This window comes from Oncorhynchus mykiss, chromosome 3, assembly GCF_013265735.2.
Source record: "Oncorhynchus mykiss isolate Arlee chromosome 3, USDA_OmykA_1.1, whole genome shotgun sequence".
Classification (NCBI taxonomy): domain Eukaryota; kingdom Metazoa; phylum Chordata; class Actinopteri; order Salmoniformes; family Salmonidae; genus Oncorhynchus; species Oncorhynchus mykiss.
In genome coordinates this window covers 17,224,964-17,247,376 of record NC_048567.1, presented here as the reverse complement: position 1 = coordinate 17,247,376, position 22,413 = coordinate 17,224,964, and the positions used below count along the sequence as shown (strand labels likewise).

General features: G+C 42.0%; 1 protein-coding gene across 1 annotated transcript in view; it reads right to left on the bottom strand.

Moving 5' to 3' along the window:
* Positions 1-22,413, bottom strand: part of LOC110503758 (t-SNARE domain-containing protein 1-like) — a 118,569-nt gene that overhangs the window by 93,774 nt on the left and 2,382 nt on the right. The window contains exon 2 of the mRNA XM_036970577.1: positions 1,039-1,151. Within this exon, the coding sequence (XP_036826472.1) occupies positions 1,039-1,126 (88 nt within the window). The 5' untranslated portion in view covers positions 1,127-1,151. The remainder of the gene's footprint in view (positions 1-1,038; positions 1,152-22,413) is intronic.

Here is a 22,413-nt window from a genome sequence, read left to right as displayed (position 1 = left end):
AAACCAGTGCATATTCCCTCCAAACCAGTGCATATTCCCTCCAAACCAGTGCATATTCCCTCCAAACCCGTGCATATTCCCTCCAAACCAGTGCATATTCCCTCCAAACCAGTACATATTCCCTCCAAACCAGTGCATATTCCCTCCAAACCAGTGCATATTCCCTCCAAACCAGTGCATATTCCCTCCAAACCAGTGCATATTCCCTACAAACCAGTGCATATTCCCTCCAAACCAGTGCATATTCCCTCCAAACCAGTGCATATTCCCTACAAACCAGTGCATATTCCCTCCAAACCAGTGCATATTCCCTCCAAACCAGTGCATATTCCCTCCAAACCAGTACATATTCCCTCCAAACCAGTGCATATTCCCTCCAAACCAGTGCATATTCCCTCCAAACCAGTGCACATTCCCTCCAAACCAGTACATATTCCCTCCAAACCAGTGCATATTCCCTCCAAACCAGTGCATATTCCCTCCAAACCAGTGCATATTCCCTCCAAACCAGTGCATATTCCCTCCAAACCAGTGCATATTCCCTCCAAACCAGTACATATTCCCTCCAAACCAGTACATGGATATTCAAATGTCTTGAGCGTATAGCAATAGCATTATCCCTTCCTGATGTGCATGGTAAAACAAAGAACACTTTATGTCCTGCCTCCCCCTACTCTTGATTTCTCTGCAGAGACCTCATACAGTGTGACCTCTTGGACCTCTTCCTCCACACACACACACACACACACACACACACACACACACACACACACACACACACACACACACACACACACCCTATTCCATGGCAGTGAACCTTATGATTGCCTCTCCTCATATGGTCAAGGGGTGGTAGTTTTTTCCATCCATCCATCCATAGTCAGCCACCAAGCCATGTGGCAGATTGATGTCACTTTGACAAACTCAGTATTGTTTTCTATATTGTACAAAATGTATTAGTGTCAGTTTGTTTCAGTTAGGGTGAAAATGTGGTGCTCAAGTTAGCATGACATCATGGAAGTGAATGTTTGTCTTTACCTACTGGTTGGTAGCCCTGCCTCTTGGGGCCTCCGAAAGGGTTTCGGCTGCCTCCAAAGGAGCCTCCATCGATGGATCCGTAAGACATCCTGTCCTGGTGGTTTTGGGTCTGTCTGGAACAGAGAGAACACAACAACATCAGTCGGATTGGTGGATATACTATATGGATCTGAGTAGGCTTTCAATATTCCTGGTTGGTAGATTCCTGGAATCATCAGGGGAAAAGATAGACATTTGCGATGTGGCAATCTCTGTGTGTACGTGTGCATAAATATAAGTGTGTGTATGAACTGAATCCCCGATCCCACAGTGACATTATGCATCATGACTCAGCCTCCCCCTCGTCTATAAGGAGGTGTGCAAAACATCACCGAAAAGGTTAAAGAATGCATAGTGAATGTTTGTTCTATCCAAGACATGGACACACAGGTGACATGATGAGATCTATGAAGCACTGTGTCTACCAGCATCACAACCAAAGGTCACATGGTATCATGATTTCATAAGCTGTCCTGTAAGACATTCAGCCCTCTGTGAATAGCAGGCATTGAACTAAGTAGGCTTGTAATTGTGTTCTAATGTCATTGTCCAGCTGTCCTTTTGTGGTATTGAAGCCAGTCTGGTCTTGTCTGGCACCCGGGTCTGGGTATGTGAACACTGGCATTCATGACTGTCTCATAAGGGTGGCAAAGGAACAGAGAGAGAGGGAGCAGAGAGGAATAGAGAGAGGAGAGGAGATGGGGAAGGACAGAAGGATAAAATGAGAGAAGAGAGGTATAGAGAGAGGAGATGGAGAGAGGGGTAGAAAGAGAGAGGGAGATGAGAGAGACAGAGAGAGGAGATGGAGAAAGGGGTAGAAGGAGAGAGGAAGAGGAGAGAGACAGAGAGAGAGGAGATGGAGAGAGGGGTAGAAGGAGAGAGGGAGAGGAGAGAGAGAGGAGAATGGGGGATTCAGTCCCATCTTCAATGGGAGACAGAGGATCAGATTCACTGGAACCAAATGGTCATTTAATCTGATTAATTTTTATAGAGCAGCAAGATTAATTACTGTTGGCAGACAATAAACGATCTCTCTCTGCTCCTCTTGAATCCCAGCCCAGTCACTAGTCACTGTAGTGCCTGATTCTCCAGCCTTCTGAAGTGTGCATAGGCAATCCGTGCTCTCACTCTGAGCAGGACATAGAAATACACAGATTTTCAGACCAACTTTCTCAGACACATTCTCTTTTGTTTTCCCACATTCTATATAGGAATATATACACACTTGTATGTGTGTATACCACACACAGAAACAAACACACACACACACACACACACACACACACACACACACACACACACACACACACACACACACACACACACACACACACACACACACACACACACACACACACACACACACACACACACAGATCCTATAAGTGTCTCTCACAGTACAGCCAGTCACCCTTGTGAAGAGTGAGGTCAGAGCAGAGCAGATGACTGCATGGTGTAGTGACACAATGAGTGGATGGTGTCCCACTGTGTCATTACTCATTGCCTTAGTGTTCCTGGTCCCTGTACCAGCTAGCCCCACGCACCCCTGGCCTTCACCCAGCCTCTCCCTCTTTGCCTGGCCTGGTGATGTCATCAACACTCGCCCTGGTCTCTGACTCACAATAGAGCTCTGTGATTGGCTGAGCAGAGAGTGTCCTGACTGATACATCACTCACCATCTTGTCTCTGAGGCTGGTGGTCGTATATAGACATGGGGTTCGACTTGAGATTGCTTAGTACTACTACAGTAAATCTACAGTACTAGACAATAGGCAAATAAAAATTGAATCAAATGTGGGGGAACATTATTACGATATAACATATTTTCAACTATCAATAATAAAGCAGCCATGAGTTCCCTGGTGATGGGAGCATCTCTCTCTCTCTTTCTCTCTCCCTCTCTCCCCTCTCCATCCATCTTTCACCCTCTCTCTCACTCTCTCTCGTTCTAATCTCTCTCTCTCCATATTCCTTTTATTCATTTGTCGGCATAAGAAGCGTCTAATTGCAGCTCAGGCAGAGTGAGCCAGAGAGCTTTTCAAACAGCCCTCGGAAATCAAATTAATTGTTTTATGAGAGAGATAAGTCTAGTGTCAATTACACATCTTACATAAAGTTGTGAGATTAAATAATAATGGATTGAAAACCATAGGGAAATATGTGTGTGTGTGTGTGTGTGTGTGTGTGTGTGTGTGTGTGTGTGTGTGTGTTTGTGTAAGCAGGTGAGTATGTGTTCAAATCAAATCAAATTGTATTCGTCACATGCGCCGAATACAACAGGTGAAATGCATACTTTACAAGCCCTTAACACTTATTTTTCTTAAAACTGCAACGTTTTAAGTAAAAAATAGAAACATAACAAATAATTAAAGAGCAGCAGTAAAATAACAATAGTGAGGCTATATACAGGGGGTACCGGTACAGAGTCAATTAGTCGAGGTAATTGAGGTAGTACAGTATGTACATGTACTGTAGGTAGAGGTAAAGTGACTATGCATAGATAATAAACAGAGAGTAGCAGCAGCGTAAAATAAAGGGTATGGGGGGGACAATGCAAATAGTCCAGGTAGCCATTTGATTAACTGTTCAGGAGTCTTAGGGTTTGGGGGTAGAAGCTGTAAATAAGCTTTCCTGTTGGAAGGTGAACCTTCACCCCAGTCTGAGGTCCTGAGTGCTCTGGAGCAGGTTTTCATCAAGGATGTCTCTGTACTTTGCTCCATTCGTCTTTCCCTCAAGCCTGACCAGTATCCCAGCCACAATGCTTCACCGTAGGGATGGTGCCAGGTTTCCTCCAGACGTGCCACTTGGCATTCAGGCCAAAGAGTTCAATCTTGGTTTCATCAGACCAGGGAATCTTGTTTCTCATGGTCTGAGGGTCTTTAGGTGCCTTAGATGGAGGCCACTGTATTCTTGTGGACCTTCAATGCTGCAAAAATGTTTTGGTACCCTTCCCCTGATCTGTGCCTCGACACAATCCTGTTTCAGAGCTCCAGGGACACTTACTTCGACCTCATGGCTTGGTTTTTGCTCTGACATGCACTGTCAACAGTGGGACCTTATATAGACAGGTGTGTGCCTTTCTAAATAACGTCCAATGGATTGAATTTACCACAGGTGGACTTCAATCAAGTTGTAGATACATCTCAAGGATGATCAATGGAAACAAGATGCACCTGAGCTCAATTTTCTGTTTAGAATATGTATATAAAAAAAGTTTGTTTTTTTCTGTATTCCCGCAAACATTTCTAAATGTTTTCGCTTTGTCATTATGGGGTTTTGTGTGTAGATTGATGAGTATTTTTAATTTATTTAATCCATTTGAGAATAAGGCTGTAACGTAACAAAAACGCGGAAAATGTCCATGGATTCTGAATACTTTCTGAATGCACAGTACCAATCAAAAGTTAGCACACACCTACTCATTCCAGGGTTAGTCTCTTTGCTTATTTGAGCTGTTCTTGACAAAATATGGACTTTTATGGTATATGGTATTTATATGGTATTTTATGAAAAAGGGCTATCAAACAAAAACGTAACAAAAACACAGGGTTGAAACCCCAAAAAAGAGCGAGGAGCACCTTGAATAAATAACACACGCGCACGATGATTAACACACGGAATGAGACCACGTAATCATCTGCGCAGACCACAAGAGTATGAAACCCCAAAAGACACAGCACAGGTACTCACACGCACCAACGGACATTGTAACAATAATCGACAAGACCATGGAAACCAAAGGGAACATAAATACAAATACTAATCAGTGGGAATAGGGGACAGGTGTGCGTGATGAAAGTTCTGGGGGGATCCATGACAGAAACAAAATCCACAAATTAACTTTTAACAAGGCACACCTGTTAACCTCTCTAGGGTAGGGGGCAGCATTCAGAATTTTGGATGAAAAGCATGCCCAAATTAAACGGCCTGCTACTCGGTCCCAGAAGAAATTATATGCATATAATTGGTAGATATGGATAGGAAACACTCTAAATTTTCCAAAACTGTTAAAATAGTGTCTGTGAGTATAACAGAACTGATTTAGCAGGTGAAATCCTGAATTTTTTTGTTGGTTTTGTAGTTTTCTATTCAATGCAATTACAGTATCCATTGACTTAGGACTCCAGTTGCAGTTATTATGCCTTCCACTAGATCAAATCAAATCAAATCAAATTTTATTTGTCACATACACATGGTTAGCAGATGTTAATGCGAGTGTAGCGAAATGCTTGTGCTTCTAGTTCCGACAATGCAGTAATAACAAGTAATCTAACTAACAATTCCAAAACTACTGTCTTGTACACAGTGTAAGGGGATAAAGAATATGTACATAAGGATATATGAATGAGTGATGGTACAGAGCAGCATAGGCAAGATACAGTAGATGGTATCGAGTACAGTATGTACAAATGAAATGAGTATGTAAACAAAGTGTAGTATAAAGTGGCTAGTGATACATGTATTACATAAGGATACCGTCGATGATATAGAGTACAGTATATACGTATGCATATGAGATGAATAATGTAGGGTAAGTAACATTTATATAAGGTAGCATTGTTTAAAGTGGCTAGTGATATATTTACATCATTTCCCATCAATTCCCATTATTAAAGTGGCTGGAGTTGAGTCAGTGTCAGTGTGTTGGCAGCAGCCACTCAGTGTTAGTGGTGGTTGTTTAACAGTCTGATGGCCTTGAGATAGAAGCTGTTTTTCAGTCTCTCGGTCCCAGCTTTGATGCACCTGTACTGACCTCGCCTTCTGGATGATAGCGGGGTGAACAGGCAGTGGCTCGGGTGGTTGATGTCCTTGATGATCTTTATCAACAGTCTTTAGAAATCGTTTCAGGCTTGTATTCTTATAAATGAGGGAGTAAGACCAGTCTGAATGAGTGGACGTGACGTAGAGTTTTTTAGAGTTTTTTTTAGAGTTTTTTCAGGCCCATGTGCATTTCTTGTTTACCTTTTATATTGACAACGTTATTGTCCGGTTGAAATATTATAGATCATTTAGGCTAAAAAACAACCTGAGGATTGAATATAAACATCGTTTGACATGTTTCTATGAACTTTACGGATACAATTTGGAATTTTTTGTCTGATTATTTTGACTGAGTTTAAGCCTTTTGGATATAAAGAGACTTCATCGAACAAAAGGAACATTTATTGAGTAAATGAATGTCTTCTGATTGCCACCATATGAAGATCATCAGAGGTAAGGGATTAATTTTATCTCTATTTCTGAGTTTTGTAACGCTTCTGCTTGGCTGGTTACCGTTTGTAATAATTTGTCAACTGGGCTATGTTCTGGGCTAGGTATGTTCTGGGCTAGGTATGCTTTCGCTGAAAAGCATTTTATAAATATGACACTGGTTGGTTTAACAAGAAGTTAATCTTTAAACCTATGTAAAATATGTTTTGTTTTTTGAATTTTTATAATGAGCATTTCTGTAATTGAATTTGGCGCTCTGCAACCTCACTGGATGTTGGCCAGATACCCTAGAGAGGTTGATTGAAGTTCATTCCAGGTGACTACCTCATGAAGCTGATTGAGAGAATGCCAAGAGTGTGCAAAGCTCTCATCAAGTCAAAGGTTGGCTACTTTGAAGAATGTAAAATATAAAATATATTTAGATTTGTTTAACACTTTTTTTGGCTACTACGTGACTCCATATGTGTTAGTTCATAGTTTCTATTTCTTCACTATTACTGTAGAAAATATTAAAAATAAAGAAAAATCTTTGAATGAGTAGGTGTGTCCAAACTTTTGACTGGTACTGAATATATATATATATATATAGATATAGATATATACAGTGGGGCAAAAAAAGTATTTAGTCAGCCACCAATTGTACAAGTTCTCCCACTTAAAAGATGAGAGAGGCCTGTAATTTTCATCATAGGTACACTTCAACTATGACAGACTACCGTTCAAAAGTTTGGGATCACTTAGATTTTTTTTAAAATGAAAACATACACGAAATTAGTTGCAAAATGAATAGGAAATACAGTCAAGACGTTGACAAGGTTATAAATAATGATTTTTAATTGAAATAATAACTGTGTCCTTCAAACTTTGCTTTCGTCAAAGAATCCTCCATTTGCAGCAATTACAGCCTTGCAGACCTTTGGCATTCTAGTTGTCAATTTGTTGAGGAAATCTGAAGAGATTTCTACCCATGCTTCCTGAAGCATCTCCCACAAGTTGGATTGGCTTGATGGGCACTTCTACGTACCGTACGGTCAAGCTGCTCCTACAACAGCTCAATAGGGTTGAGATCTGGTGACTGTGCTGGCCACTCCATTATATGCATAATACCAGCTGACTGCTTCTTCCCTAAATAGTTATTGCATAGTTTGGAGCTGTGCTTTAGGTCATTGTCCTGTTGTAGGAGGAAATTGGCTCCAATTAAGCTCCGTCCACAGGGTATGGCATGGCTTTTCAAAATGGAGTGATGGCCTTCCTTCTTCAAGATCCCTTTTACCCTGTACAAATCTCCCACTTTACCACCACCAAAGCACCCCCAGACCATCACATTGCCTCCACCATGCTTGACAAATGCATCTCCCACTCCTCTTTCTATTCTGGTTAGTGCCAGTTTGCGCTGTTCTGTAAAGGGAGTAGTACACAGCGTTGTTGGAGATCTTCAGTTTCTTGGCAATTTCTCGCATGGAATAGCCTTAATTTCTCAGAACAATAATAAACTGACGAGTTTCAGAAGAAAGGTCTTTGTTTCTAGCCATTTTGAGACTGTAATCGAACCCACAAATGCTGAAGATCCAGATACTCAACTAGTCTAAAGAAGGCCAGTTTTATTGTTTCTTTAATCAGGACAACCGTTTTCAGCTGTGCTAACATAATTGCAAAAGGTTTTCTAATGATCACTTAGCCTTTTAAAATGATAAACTTGGATTAGCTAACACAACGTGCCATTGGAACACAGGAGTGATGGTTGCTGATAATGGGTCTCTGTACGCCTGTGTAGATATTCCATTAAAAATATATATAATTTACAACATAAACAATGTCTACACTGTATTTCTGATTAATTTGATGTTATTTTAATTGACAAAAAATTAGCTTTTGTTTCAAAAACAAGGACATTTCTAAGTGACCCTAAACTTTTGAACTGTAGTTTGTGTAATAGATATATATCACACACACACACAAACCAACAAGAGACAAATAAGAATAGAGGATTAATATTTTAACACTGATCTGTCATTGAGCTTGACATAATAGGATCACCACTGCAGACTGTCCACTGTCCCCAATGACTCTGGTCACTGAATATTTGCTGTCTTCATACTAACTACTATTATCTGTTGTTATCCCAGCAGGCGATTCTGCCCTTCATCAGTCCAAGACCCAGCCAGCTCGGACAAAGAGATGTCTGGTCTGCTAACTAGTGATGTCATCTCAGACATTTTGATTCACATTGTGATGGATGGGTCCTTTCTATTTTACTTCCGCTGATTCAGGCTTATCAAGTCATAAAGGGTCCGGAAAAATTATTCAGATACAATTGCATAGATGTTCTAACCCAGAAATGTCTTCTGGAATGTTGCCCAGTTCCATAATGTGTCATAATGACTCTGGTCCTGGCCTGAGTCTCTGGGTCTGATGATGGTTTCAGGTCAGGATGGACACAGCTCTAGACTGGGGATATGGTGTGGTCAGTGAACATGGTCAATATTCACTCCACACAGGCATCATCATCATCATCAGAAAAAATCATTAAAGGTCTGGCTCATGCTTGACCCGCAAAACAATAAAAAATACAATAATCAATAAGTATATATTACTGAACACTTGTCTGTTTTGTTATTTGAAATCGACATGGTATAAAGGTCAGCTACCATTTGGCGGCCTGCAGCTTTGCCATTAGCGCTAACCTAATTAAAGCTATTGCTAATCTGATAATATTATCTTGAGACCTGCTGGCCATCATTCAACAAGGTCACATTCACACTGAGCTACTAAACTAGCACTCATGTGTGTCTTCAAAACAGATAACTACATTCGTGTGTGTGTGTGTGTGTGTGTGTGTATATGTGTGTGTGTGTGTGTGTGTGTGTGTGTGTGTGTGTGTGTGTGTATGTTTGAGCTCAGATCAAATATTGCCTTGATAACTCAGTAATGACAACTACATGTAAACAACACACAAACAGCACAAATAAGACTGTCTCCAAGGTCCTTGTGTCCTTGTTGATGTGTTTTCAGACATCAATGAGGACAGTCAGGTTATTCTGTCTGTAGTGTTGTGTTCTCAGACATCAATGAGGACAGTCAGGTCATTATGTCTGTGGTGTTGTGTTCTCAGACATCAATGAGGACAGTCAGGTCATTCTGTCTGTGGTGTTGTGTTCTCAGACATCAATGAGGACAGTCAGGTCATTCTGTCTGTGGTGTTGTGTTCTCAGACATCAATGAGGACAGTCAGGTCATTATGTCTGTGGTGTTGTGTTCTCAGACATCAATGAGGACAGTCAGGGCTGAGAAAGTAAAGAGTTGTGCTTCTTTACCCCGTCTTCCTTATCCTCACCTTCAGCTGAAGCAGCCAAACAGTAGGATTGCTCATGTGTTTTGCTAAAGCTCTCACTTTCTCTCTCCCATCTCTCTCTTTTTCACTTTCTGTCCACTCCATAAAAAAAGACCTAAGGCCGACAAACTGAGTCTCTAACAACAAAAGAAAGGAAAAAAGAAAAGCAAGAAAAACATCTGTGGACAGTGAAATTGCCTTGTCACATAAAAATACTCATTATTGAGATAAATCACCCCATTCTATTCCCCAAATAATATCCATCCCCCCTACCGATCACCAGCACCTGTTATCACAGCAACACACACACACACACACACACACACACACACACACACACACACACACACACACACACAGACACACACATTATTTAACAGTCTTATAAACAGTCTATTGAATGATGACGAGACAATCAAAAACACTATCCCATTGTGTGACTCCCTATTAAAACATAACAATGCTTAGAGATGTGGAGGGCATACAGTGCTTAATTTGATCCGGATCTTACCGAAACAGGACCGAACACCTCCCGGTACCTCTTTTGGCATGAACATTTTAAATTGATAATAAAAGCTATCAGAAAGTTAATTTGAGTTGCCTCTTTGTTAATTCTCTGTTTGTCAGTGTGAAAGTAGCCTGTCATTTTGATCATTTATGCAGTATTATGGTGCTTTCAAGACAACTGGAAAGGTTGTAAAGGCACCTGAGTCCCAGCCTTGGAAGTCTGAGTTGGATGACCATTCAAAATGACTTTGCCCAGTCGGTGCTAGTTTTTTCCCCCAAGATCCCAGTTTCCTTGAATGCACTGAAGTCTTAAGTAGGAGATTTCAAGTTCCGCTTTCTGAGTTCCCAGTTGTTTTGAATGCAGCATTCAAAAAGATTATGCCAAAGTATTCAGTCATGTAAAAAGACGTAGAATTGAAATGTGTTTATAAAAGGCAAACGTTTTCCCAGACCCAAGGCCATTAAAATGTTCCCCATGTGTAACACGTCTACTCTACTGCTCTATGCCACTATGCAAATGAAATTATATGCATGCAATGTTTTATTATTATTAATTTTTTCTCATGTGTTTTCCAGTACCTCAGAGCTCCCCAGGTCCCCCCACCCCAACTCTCTTTTTGTTCCTGTACCTCCCGATTTACAAATGAAGCACTGGGGCCATACAAGCGAACATTACCATTTCAAGTTCAATGGGTTCGCATGCACAAACTGTTGATTTATTGGGACAAAACGCTAAATTGTAGTTGGTCCCATCCGATAACATGGCCCACGTTAGCCATATGCTAACCTCAACAGGTGGCACTGACTATATCCTGGCAAAACTTCTTCATCAGCCCATGAAAGATCTTAGACTTTATATTCACAAACCATTGGCATTTCTTAAAATAGGTCAACCGCTTTAAACCTACAAATTCAAGGTTTACTTGTTCTGTTGTTCTGTAACAAAATGTAATGTGCCAATATTGCACTGATGCATCCTTGACTAGGTTACTAGCTACTACTAACATTTGACAACATTTTCTCATTTTTGCATATATGACAAAATCCCACAGTTTCACACACATCCATGTACTATTATGGGAAAAAATATAAATGAGATCCTTACAACATGGAAGTTTATCATACATCATTAAAAAAACTGTCAAATAGCAGTCCTGTAGGCTATCGTTGTTAGCATTGCTTCTCATGGCACACACTGCTTAAGCGGTTGACTCGCAATTGATAGTGCACTTTACCAGCACCCAAAATGAGTACTGGTACCTATTTAAGTCCAAGTCGAGCACTGCACACTACATGTAAATAAACATGTAGTGAGGGGGGGCTGTGAGATTCGAAACCTTGCCACAATCTGCAACAATTACATGAAATAGGCACTTTGCACAGAGAGCAATTTGACAAATGAGTGAAATACACATGATAGTTGCTTTGATGATCAGAACATGATGTTGGACATGCCGCCCATCCATGAACAAAGGTTGGAAAGTGTCCAACTACTTCAACAATTATAATTGGCTGATTAACTTGTGCCAGGATATAATCAGTGCCACCTGTTGAAATTAGCATAAGGCTAACTTGTACCATGTTGCCTGATGGGACGAGCTACAATTTAATTGGCTGATATGCATTTTGTGTGCGAGAACCCATTTAACTTTAAATGCTTGTTTATGTTTTGAAGTATGTTTGCAAGTCTGACATGCAGTCTAGCAATATGAAACACACACACCCCGTCCTAAAACAAGCTGGTTAATGATAACAAAATAGCAACAAACAAACAGTGAACCTGACACTATCTCCCTCCCTCCCTCTCAGGTGTTCACCCCCGCGGTCGACCCCCCCTATCATCACCCCATTCTGATCTCCAGATCGGTGGATGAGGGGATGAAATAAAGGACTAAAGGAGGGGGAGCTGTCTTTGTGTGGAGCTGGAGCCCACAAAGGTAGTGTTATCTCTGTTTGTTCTCTGTCACAGTGCTGGCCCTGGGGATCCGAACACAAGCAGACAAGCTGGCCAAGACACACACACAGCACAGAGACCGAGGAGTGATCTAGGCTTCACACGCATCACACTCACAGGCAGGTTGATCTCTGTCTGTGTCTACCAGCATGTGTATATCAAATACCAAACATAGAGCTTCACCAATGGGCTTAGCCGTGTCTCTCAAGAGGAGAGGGTTAGGAGGAAGGGTTAAATCCATCAAAGTGCACTAAAGCCCCGTTCACACAGCCTATACTGGAGGAGGATCAACACTCCCTGGATGTAACGCAGTGCCTCCATTCCAGCTGGTTCTTTAGCTGCTTTAGCCTAGTCAGTTTTTAACCAGAGACAGACAATACCCCTTAAACATTGAATTACACACAAGTGTAACCAAGCGGATTTTGATCTTCTGATCAAAGTTAGGTCACTGTCACTGTGCTAAAAAGTAGGCTTTGGCTTGGGAGCGAACGCAAGTCATCAGATCTCAGGCAAGGTTTACTGCGAGTGGGATTTCAACAAACCACCTGTGTTACAGAAGCGTCTGAAATAAATCTCCCGTTACTATAACCACTGAGGTGTTATGAGTTTCCACGGTGATGAGTTGGCCGTCTAGACTGGCGGAGGTATGAGGTATGAAACGAGGCCCAGACTCAAACTCACCACAGTCAGTCAGCTTTGCTAGCTGGGCGGATCGTGCCAGGCACCCACAGGGGAGAGAAGGGTTATTAGTCCCCAGTCACACTACAGCTCTCTCCCCTCCCTAATTGTCCAAACTGCTTAATTGGCCATGGAAACCATAGAGACAGTGGTTCTGGCAGCAGCCTTAATATGCTGAAGAAGACACCTTTATTTAAGTAAAGTTGGGCTGGGTGAGGTGTCTATGGCAATGCACTGACTGAAGCAGCATAATTTAATTTACCACTGGAAAGGAAAGCTGAGAGATTACAACAAGAGTGTGAAGAAGGCTGTACCAATGCATTAAGCAGCACTGCAAAGCTACTTACTTTTAACTACAGTGTCTGTCTTCCTAAAGAAATGTAAAAACAGTTGCTGTTTTTCAGCCTTTGTTCCCTAAATGTATTCAACAAAGTGTTAATTTGAGAGTGGTTTTTATTTCCTGCTAAAATAATTTCCTACACGGATAAGTTATAGTGTAGTTATGTTGTGATAGGGTGGGCAAACAGCATGCAATGATTAGGAGAGCACTTTAAAGAGAATCTTTGAATCTTCAATCTGTTTACACAAGTAGGTATACAGGACAGGACCATATGATGATGAATCCTTTTTTCAGGGATGAGAGCAACAATTAAACCAGTAGAGAAAGAAAAAAACAACATGGAACAAAGTCACGTCCATGACTGAGGAAGACTTCTAAAAGAGATCACCATTACAAACATCCCACTGGGCACAGATGTCAGTTCATCGTCTAGTTTTGATTTACAATGAGTTGTCAACTAACATAAATTCAACATAAAATCAACAAAAAAAGGTTTAGGTTAAAAGTTGGGTGAAAAAATGACAAAGTTCCCTTATGTTGATGACTTTTTGCATGGAATGGAAACAACATTGATTGCTCAGTGGGAAGAGCCATATAACAACCTATGAAATTGTGTTACCCAGTTCCTACTCTGTTGACTGTCCTGTCTGAACAGTTGTCTAGCACAGTGGTTCGGCAGGGGTCTTTATCAGTGAGGTGTCAGTCACACCTCTGAGCCGCATGTGCAGACAAATAGCCCATACAGGTGAGTGTCAATAACACTTTAAAGAGCGTCGGTTCACGTGGCGCGAGGCAAGCGAGGAATGCTGAAGGGCGACCTTCACAGCCAGTAGAGAACAGACGGTGTGAAGTACCTTGACAGTTTCATTTGTTTGAGAGGACTTAAGATGTGTTCCTCTCTGCACTTGTTTGATTGGAATGTCAATGACAGATGTGGAGAAGACAAACAGTGTGTGTGCGTGTGTGTGTGTGTGTGTGTGAGTGTGTGTGTGTGTGTGTGTGTGTGTGTGTGTGTGTGTGTGTGTGTGTGTGTGTGTGTGTGTGTGTGTGTGTGTGTGTGTGTGTGTGTGTGTGTGTGTGTGTGTGTGTGTGAGTGAGAGAGAGAGAGAGACAAGCTCTCACATGCATACAAACGTAGAGTGGTGAGAAGGTGATGTTCCTGAGGGGTAACTATTCATTATTCTACAAACCTCCTCTCGTTAATCTGTGCTCATAAACCACTCCTCGACTCCTCCCTCTCTCTCTCCCCCTCTCTCTCTCTCTCTCTCTCTCTCTCTCTCCATCTGGTCCTGGCATGTCTCTAAAGGACTACAGATTTGATCTGACCTATTTTTTAACTGACCATTCAGAAAAAGAAAATACCCTAACAAGCTAGAAGTGATCACAGTTTTTGAGTACAGCTACAACAGCGAAAAGCACACCCTTCCCCCTTCACATATCACGGTACCACATTACTGGATGGGTGGTCCCAGATTTGGTGGAGCAGCTTGTGGACTTGGCCTGCCATGAGAAAGAGTAATGTCATTTGGCTGATGAACCAAACACTACTGTGGCTCCGCCTTACTTACCCTCCTACCCTACTGCAGAGAAACAAACACTCTGCATGAAATAATGCCATCATTGCCATGCATCAATGGCTGTCTATGGGAGGCCTGACTGAGTCCACTGCCAGTGCTGCCAGCCTACATGGCTCATCCCTGGCTCTGTGTCTGGGAGACCTGTGGGAGTCTTCTTCCCAGGGGAGGGTGGCTGTTCTGGGCTTGGCATGAGGAGAGGCAGCCTCGTCCTCTGTGGTTGTGGGGCTTCCTGACCCTTGCTGGGGAGAGGAGCCAACTGGATATCCACACTGTGGCCTTCTGTTGCCTCTCTCTCTGCCTGCCACATATGCTTCACCCTGCGGCTATCTGTTTCCTGGATCCCTCACAGCATCACCATGGCTACACAACCCCCAGAAAGATAAGGGGGAACACACACATACACATGGCTGCACATGGTTAATGTCTATGGCAAAAACATGTTAAATGTTATTGAACAATGAATAATGTGTGAGAAGATGTATCACAGTACATGAAGCAGAATCATTAGGACTATAGCCAACCATCAAGAGATAAAAGGACATTTCAGAAAAAAAAAGAAAAAAAATAGGCAACTATAAGGCTACCTTTACACAGGCAGCCCAATTCTGATCTTTTGACCAATCAAATCAGATATTTTCAAATCATATCGTTTTCAGAGCTAATCGCATTAGTCAAAATACCAATTAGTGGAAACAAGATCAGAATTGGGCTGCCTGTGTAAACAAAGCCCAATAGACATGGCTGGGACTTATTGGTTCTGACAAGATAATCCCAACCCTGCAGCAATGACATTCATCAACACAGAAAACACCCCAACAAGTCATCTGGGCACGCACACTTGTGGACTTTCCAACTGAGGCTCAAGCTGTGTCTAGTGACATACTGTAAGTGTGACATAATTATGATAATCCTCAAGCTGGCTAGAGACGTGATTGCATACTTTGGGTCAGGGTGACACTTTTCTGGAATCTTGACTCTGACGCTTCATAGCAGAGGGTGGTAACTATCCATCTGCAGTGTGTTTGTGAGTCATGATAATCATGACAAATACCCAAAGGTAGCAGGCATCAAAAAATGTGTTGCTTCCACAAATGGAGAATTATGAGTGCTCTAAACAAAAAAAAACGTTACATTTCGATTAACATAATAGATGGTTGATTTAATTTAAATGAATATCTGTGCTGTGATATGTAGTGTGTGATGGATCATATCTGTCATTTTTTTTTGCATATTTTAACCACACTAATTGCTTGTCTAATTTTCTGACCCACGTACACACATAGGTTTACACACCAACTCACACTTTATTAATAGATCATCAATTTCTCCTGCCTAGTTTTTTTCTGGAGGTTTTCATTTCTTCTCCAGCATAGTAAACTCTGGCATCTCATTGCCCTTGCCAATACTTCCTGGAACGAACAGAGTTGTGAGGCAGAACCAGGAACTCATTTCATTAGCGTCCGGCTGCCATTGGTGAATAATTAGGGTCTGTCCTCCGTCTGCGCTAGCCCGGCCCAGCGTTCGGAGAGGTTAATAACCAGTAACAATCAATTACTTAACTAATCTGATACGATCAATAAGGTCCTCCAATTCACGAAGCATGCAGCCAGAAGAGGGGTAGAATACGATAAAACCTTTGACATGTTGTAATGGGATGTTTTTATTAGAATAGACAATAAAATAACATATGGTGTACATATAATATACTATGTGCATGTAGTTACAGTTGATAAGTCTTAATGTTGATATTATACTGGTGGAATCTGCAGAATCCAAACTGGTTAAAAAAATAGATCAATTAAGTTTATGGTGTTTGTTATAATACAATTAAAAGTGGTCCAAGCCCTAAAGTGTTCCCTGTAGTAGGTTGCCACATCAAAATAACTATTTTCACCATAAGAGTTTAATCTCAGATAAAAGAATACAGAATCATGTAGAAAGCAGACAAGCAGGACCACCAAAATTGGTGCTTTTATGGAGGTTTGTTATAAACGGTCTCCCATTTGACCCATACACTGGGCATTTGATTTGCCTGACCCAGTCTCTGTGTCCTCTGAGAGAACATTAGTGTACCAGCAAACTTTTAATTGTCCCATCAACCCTTTAGTCGGCTTCTCTTGTATCGGAGTGCATCTGAGTTCGCATGAGAACTGATTATTTTAAATCATGTCTAACCCTCCGTCCAGCCATTACTCACACATCACAGACCACTGGCCTTGTTATTGGGAATCGAAGATGGCCACGGCTCCTTGTCCGTCTTGATCCACAAATTAGTAAATCCACAGCTATGGCCTACTCCTCCAATTGTCTCCTTCCTTCACAATGGGGCCTCAATTACTAGCCAGGATTCAGTCTCTTACTTACAGTATGCAATCATAACAATTTCTATCCCATCCTACCATCTCACCTCAGATCATGCTCAACATAATCTTTCGATTGGGAGGAAAATAGTTTTAATGATATGCCTGTTTTTATATATATATTGAAAATGGTTCCCTTAATTACACTACCGTTGTGATGACTTGTTGTTGAATTACTCTTTTTTTCCTACCTGGGCAATCTAATCAAGTTAACAGTGTAATGGAGAAAATGACCTTGGAATAGTAATTGATGCCGTCAGACAGTCTTGATGATAATAGTGTAATTAATGAGAGTAGTTGACCTAGGAATGATTTGATAACACAGACATAATAATAACTGAATGACAACCTCAAGAGTTCATCATCAAGAGTTCCTCCCTCCTCCGATCTTTGAGATATGATTATTAGTTGGCAACAGCATCACAAACAATGGATGGTTATGTCCTGATTCCATTTGATTTGAGGTGAGTCAGATTTAAAGGTCCTGATATGGCCTCGTTTTAGATTTGGTTCATTAAGAAATGCTAGCGGCCATGACTGAATTCAAACGTGTGGTTTGATGTGGGTGTCTCGTGTGTTTGCAGTTGGGAAGCGTTAGCCAAATTATTTAGCCAATTAGCTTCAGCCAGCTGGCGTGCGATCGAGCAAAATTGGTTTGACTTTGGATAGCCTATCTCTGGGGATAGTTAGGGACTGTCACAAAATTACACAATGTAAATGAGACAATATTTTCATGTTGCACACCTTATACCTTTCTCAATAAATGTTTACAACATGTGAATTTATACACTTTAATTGGTTTTTAAGTCATTGACATTTGGAGATTTGGGAATTTTAACATATTGTCACATATACATTGTGTAATTTTCTGATGGTCCCTAACCAGCCCCGTAAGGATATCCAAAGTCAACCCAAATTTAACTAGGGCATTATGATTGGGTCGCCTGCAGCTGAACTCCAAATTGATGATTACTTGTGTGCTGCCAGTTGTGGGCATTTGGGCAGGATGAATACAAACCCAACCTTTATTTACATTGTGATTCCGTTCACGACCACAAATTTCACAAAACTTTTCACAAGACTTTTCCCCCCCAAAATTAACCTATTTACACTTTGTTGTCAATTTTGACAGTTGAATAAATGTTTCTGACTCATGTCGATGCCAGGCTGTTTTTTAAATGAGAATTTGGTTTTTAGGGGCAATTGTTGTTCAGGGCACAAGGTGTGGCCAATGGGTCATCTAGCTAACATACACGCTGTCACATTCCATTCAGCACCACCAGGGAAAGGACCACAACAGGCCCTCTGGCAGCATCTGTACAGTGATTTAACATAACCAGGACCATGGACAGCACTTATATAGGTTACCACCAGTCAAACTATTGAGACATCAGGACCACAGACAGGGTCTGTACAGTCAATCTAACTACACCAGGAACATTAACAAAGTCTGTACAGTGACTCCACCCATGACAACCACGCAGAGCACCTTTCAAAGTTACCGCCAGTCAATCTAATCATATCAGCACCACAGACAGCACCTACACCCCCTGAAGCTGTACTCCAACCCTGTAGTCTGCACAATAAGGACGGGTGACATCCACCTTTGATGTTGAACCTGGCTTTTCCCCCCCTTTATAACAACACATGAAAACAAAGAGCACATAGAGATATACTTAGATCACAAGGAGATAAATGCATTGGTGTGCTGAAATACTTCAGCTTATTTGTGAGAAAAGTAGTAGCCATTACTACAGAATGGTCAATAGGGGATTACATGTCTGACAAAAGTGAGAAGATAAGGGGGTGGTAGTTACTTGACCAGTCCACAATGAGTGCTGCACTACAGAGGTGGACTGAGACAGAGAAAAGTGGGGATGAGTCATCTATAGGATGCACCCACAAACAGAGAGCGAGAGAGAGAGAGAGAGAGAGAGAGAGAGAGAGAGAGAGAGAGAGAGCGAGAGAGAGAGAGAGATAAGAGAGCAAGAGAATGGTTCAAACTTAGAGAAAGAGATAAAAAAATATATATTGTTCTATATTGTTTTCAATAAGCAATGTGGCAGAGTAAATATAGAGTATTATTATGTGTAGTAATGTGGCAGAGAAAATATAGAGTATTATTATGCATAGTAATATGGCAGATTAAATATAGAGTATTGTTGTGTGTAGTCAATTGGCAGAGTAAATATAGAGTATTATTATGTGTAGTAATGTGGCAGAGAAAAAATAGAGTATTATTATGTGTAGTAATGTGGCAGAGAAAAAATAGAGTGTTATTATGCGTAGTGATGTGGCAGAGTATTATTACGTGTAGTAATGTGGCAGATTAAATAGAGAGTATTATTATGTGTAGTACTGTGGCAGAGTAAATACAGTGCCTTCGGACAGTATTCAGACCCCTTGACTTTTTCCACTACGTTACAGCCTTGTTCTAAAATTGATTAAATTAATTAATTTCCTCAGCAATCTACACACAATACCCAATAATGACAAAGCGAAAACAGGTTTTTAGAACATTTTGCAAATGTATAAAAAAAAAAAAACTGAAATAACTTATTTAAATAAGTATTCAGACCCTTTGCAATGAGACTCGAAATTGAGCTCAGATGCATCCTGTTTCCATTAAGCATCCTTGAGATGTTTCTACAACTTGATTGGAGTCCACCTGTGGTAAATTCCATTGACTAGACATGATTTGGAAAGGCACTGATGGGTTCTTCCAAACTTGAAATATTGTTAATCATCAGGTATCCTATGGAAAAGAGAAGAGCCACAGTCTGGTTGTTACACCAGAAGTTAATGGTTTTCTGTAGGAGGAATGTATATGCTGAAGTCAATTAAGGTTGAATGTGAGCCAGGGGCTTGGAATGTTACTGAGTAAGGGAAAGGCAATCACATGGCTGCGGTCACTAATAAGGGTGGAGAGCTGTGGATTAGTGAAGAATGGGGTCAGGTCAGGTCACAGTAAGAGTTCAGGTCAGGTCACAGTAAGGGAGAAGGAACAGTTTATTACCCACATCACTTAACTTCCTGCCTAGCAATTAAGATGTATTGTTTCGAGAGAAGGAGGAGACGTCACCTAAATTGGGGTATATGTATATACTTGTGCTGGTGGGAACATGACTTTGTCTTATGCAGCTGTGTGACCCTGCAGCATTGAAGGTCCCCAAGAACACATTGGCCTCCATCATTCTTAAATGGAAGAAGTTTGGAACCACCAAGACACCTCCCATAGCTGGCCGCCTGGCCAAACTGAGCAATCGGGGGAGAAGGGCCTTGGTCAGGGAGGTGACCAAGAACCCGATGGTCACTCTGGCAGAGCTAGAGTTCCTCTGTGGAGATGGGAGAATCTTACAGGAGGACAACCATCTCTGCAGAACTTCACCAATCAGGCCTTTATGGTAGAGTGGCCAGACGGAAGCTACTCCTCAGTAAAAGGCACAAGTCAGCCCGCTTGGAGTTTGGCAAAAGACAGCTAAAGACTCAAAGACCATGAGAAACAAGAAACTCTGATCTGATGAAATGAAGATTGAACGACTTGGTCTGAATGCCAAGCATCACATCTGGAGGAAAGCTGGCACCATCCCTACGGTGAAGCGTGTTGGTGGAAGCATCATGCTTTGGGGATGTTTTTCAGGGGCAGGGACTGGGAGACTAGTCAGGATTGAGGCAAAGATGAACGGAGCAAAATACAGAGAGATCCTTGATGAAAACCTGCTCCAGAGTGCTCAGGACCCCAGACTGGGGCAAGGTTCACCTTCCAACAGGATAACGACACTAAGCACACAGCCAAGAGAACGCAGGAGTGGCTTCGGGAAAAGTCTCTGAATGTCCTTGAATAGCCAAGCCAGAGCCCAGAATTGAACCTGATTGAACATCTCTGGAAAGACCTGAAAATAGCTGTGCAGCAACATTCCCCATCCAACTTGACAAAGCTTGAGAGGGCCTGCAGAGAAGAATTGGAGAAATTCCCCAAATCAAACCATATCAAATTTTATTAGTCACATGCGGCGAATACAGTGAAACGCTTACTTACGAGACCCAAACCGACAGTGCATTTAAAAAAAAATAAAGATAAGAATAAGAGATAAAAGTAACAAGTAATTAAAGAGGGGCAGTAAAGAATAACAATATACTGTGTACAGGGGGGTGCCGGTACAGAGTCAATGTGCGGGGGCACCGGTTAGTTGAGGTAGTATGTACATGTAGGTAGAGTTAATTAAAGTGACTATGCATAGTTGACAACAAAGAGTGGCAGTGGTGTGGAGAGGGGCAATGTGAAAGTCTGGATAGCCATTTCACTAGATATTCCGGAGTCTTATAGCTTGGGGGTAGAAGCTGTTTAGAAGCCTCTTGGACCTAGACTTGGTGCTCCGGTATCGCTTCCCGTGTGGTAGCAGGGAGACCAGTCTATGACTAGGGTGGCTGGAGTCTTTGACAATTTTTAGGGCCTTCCTCTGACACCAGCTGATATAGAGGTCCTGGATGGCAGGAAGCTTGCACCCAGTGATGTACTGGGCCGTTCGCACTACCCTCTGCAGTGCCTTGCGGTCGGAGGCTGAGCAGTTGCCATTCCAGGCAGTGATGCAACCAGTGGTGCAGCTGTAGAACCTTTAGAGGATCTGAGGACCCATGCAAATCTTTTCAGTCTCTTGAGGGGGAATAGGTTATGTTGTGCCCTCTTCACGACTGTCATGGTGTGCTTGGACTGTGTTAGTTTGTTGGTGATGTGGACACCAAGGAACCTGAAGCTCTCAACCTACTCCACTGCAGCCCCGTCGTTGAGAATGATGGGCATGCTCGGTCCTCTTTTTTCTGTAGTCCACAACCATCTCCTTTGTCTTGGTCACGTTGAGGGAGAGGTTGTTGTCCTAGCACCACATATCCAGGTCTCTGACCTCCTCCCTATAGGCTGTCTCATTGTTGTCGGTGATCAGGCCTACCACTGTTGTATCATTGGCAAATTTAATGATGGTGTTAGAGTCAATCCTGGCCATGCAGTCATGAGTGAACAGGGAGTACAGGAGGAGGCTGAGCACGCACCCCTGACAGGCCCGTGTTGAGGATCAGCGTGGCGGATGTGTTGTTTCCTACCCTTACCACCTAGGGGCGGCCCGTCATGAAGTCCAGGATCCAGTTGCAGAGGGAGGTGTTAAGTCCCAGGGTCCTTAGCTTATTGATGAGCTTTGAGGGCACTATGGTGTTGAACGCTGAGCTGTAGTCAATGAATAGCATTCTCACATAGTTGTTCCTTTTGTACAGATGAGAAAGGGCAGTGTGGAGTGCAATAGAGACTGCATCATCTGTGGATCTTTTGGGGCGGTATGCAATTTGGAGTGGGTCTAGGGTTTCGGGGATGAATGGTGTTGATGTGA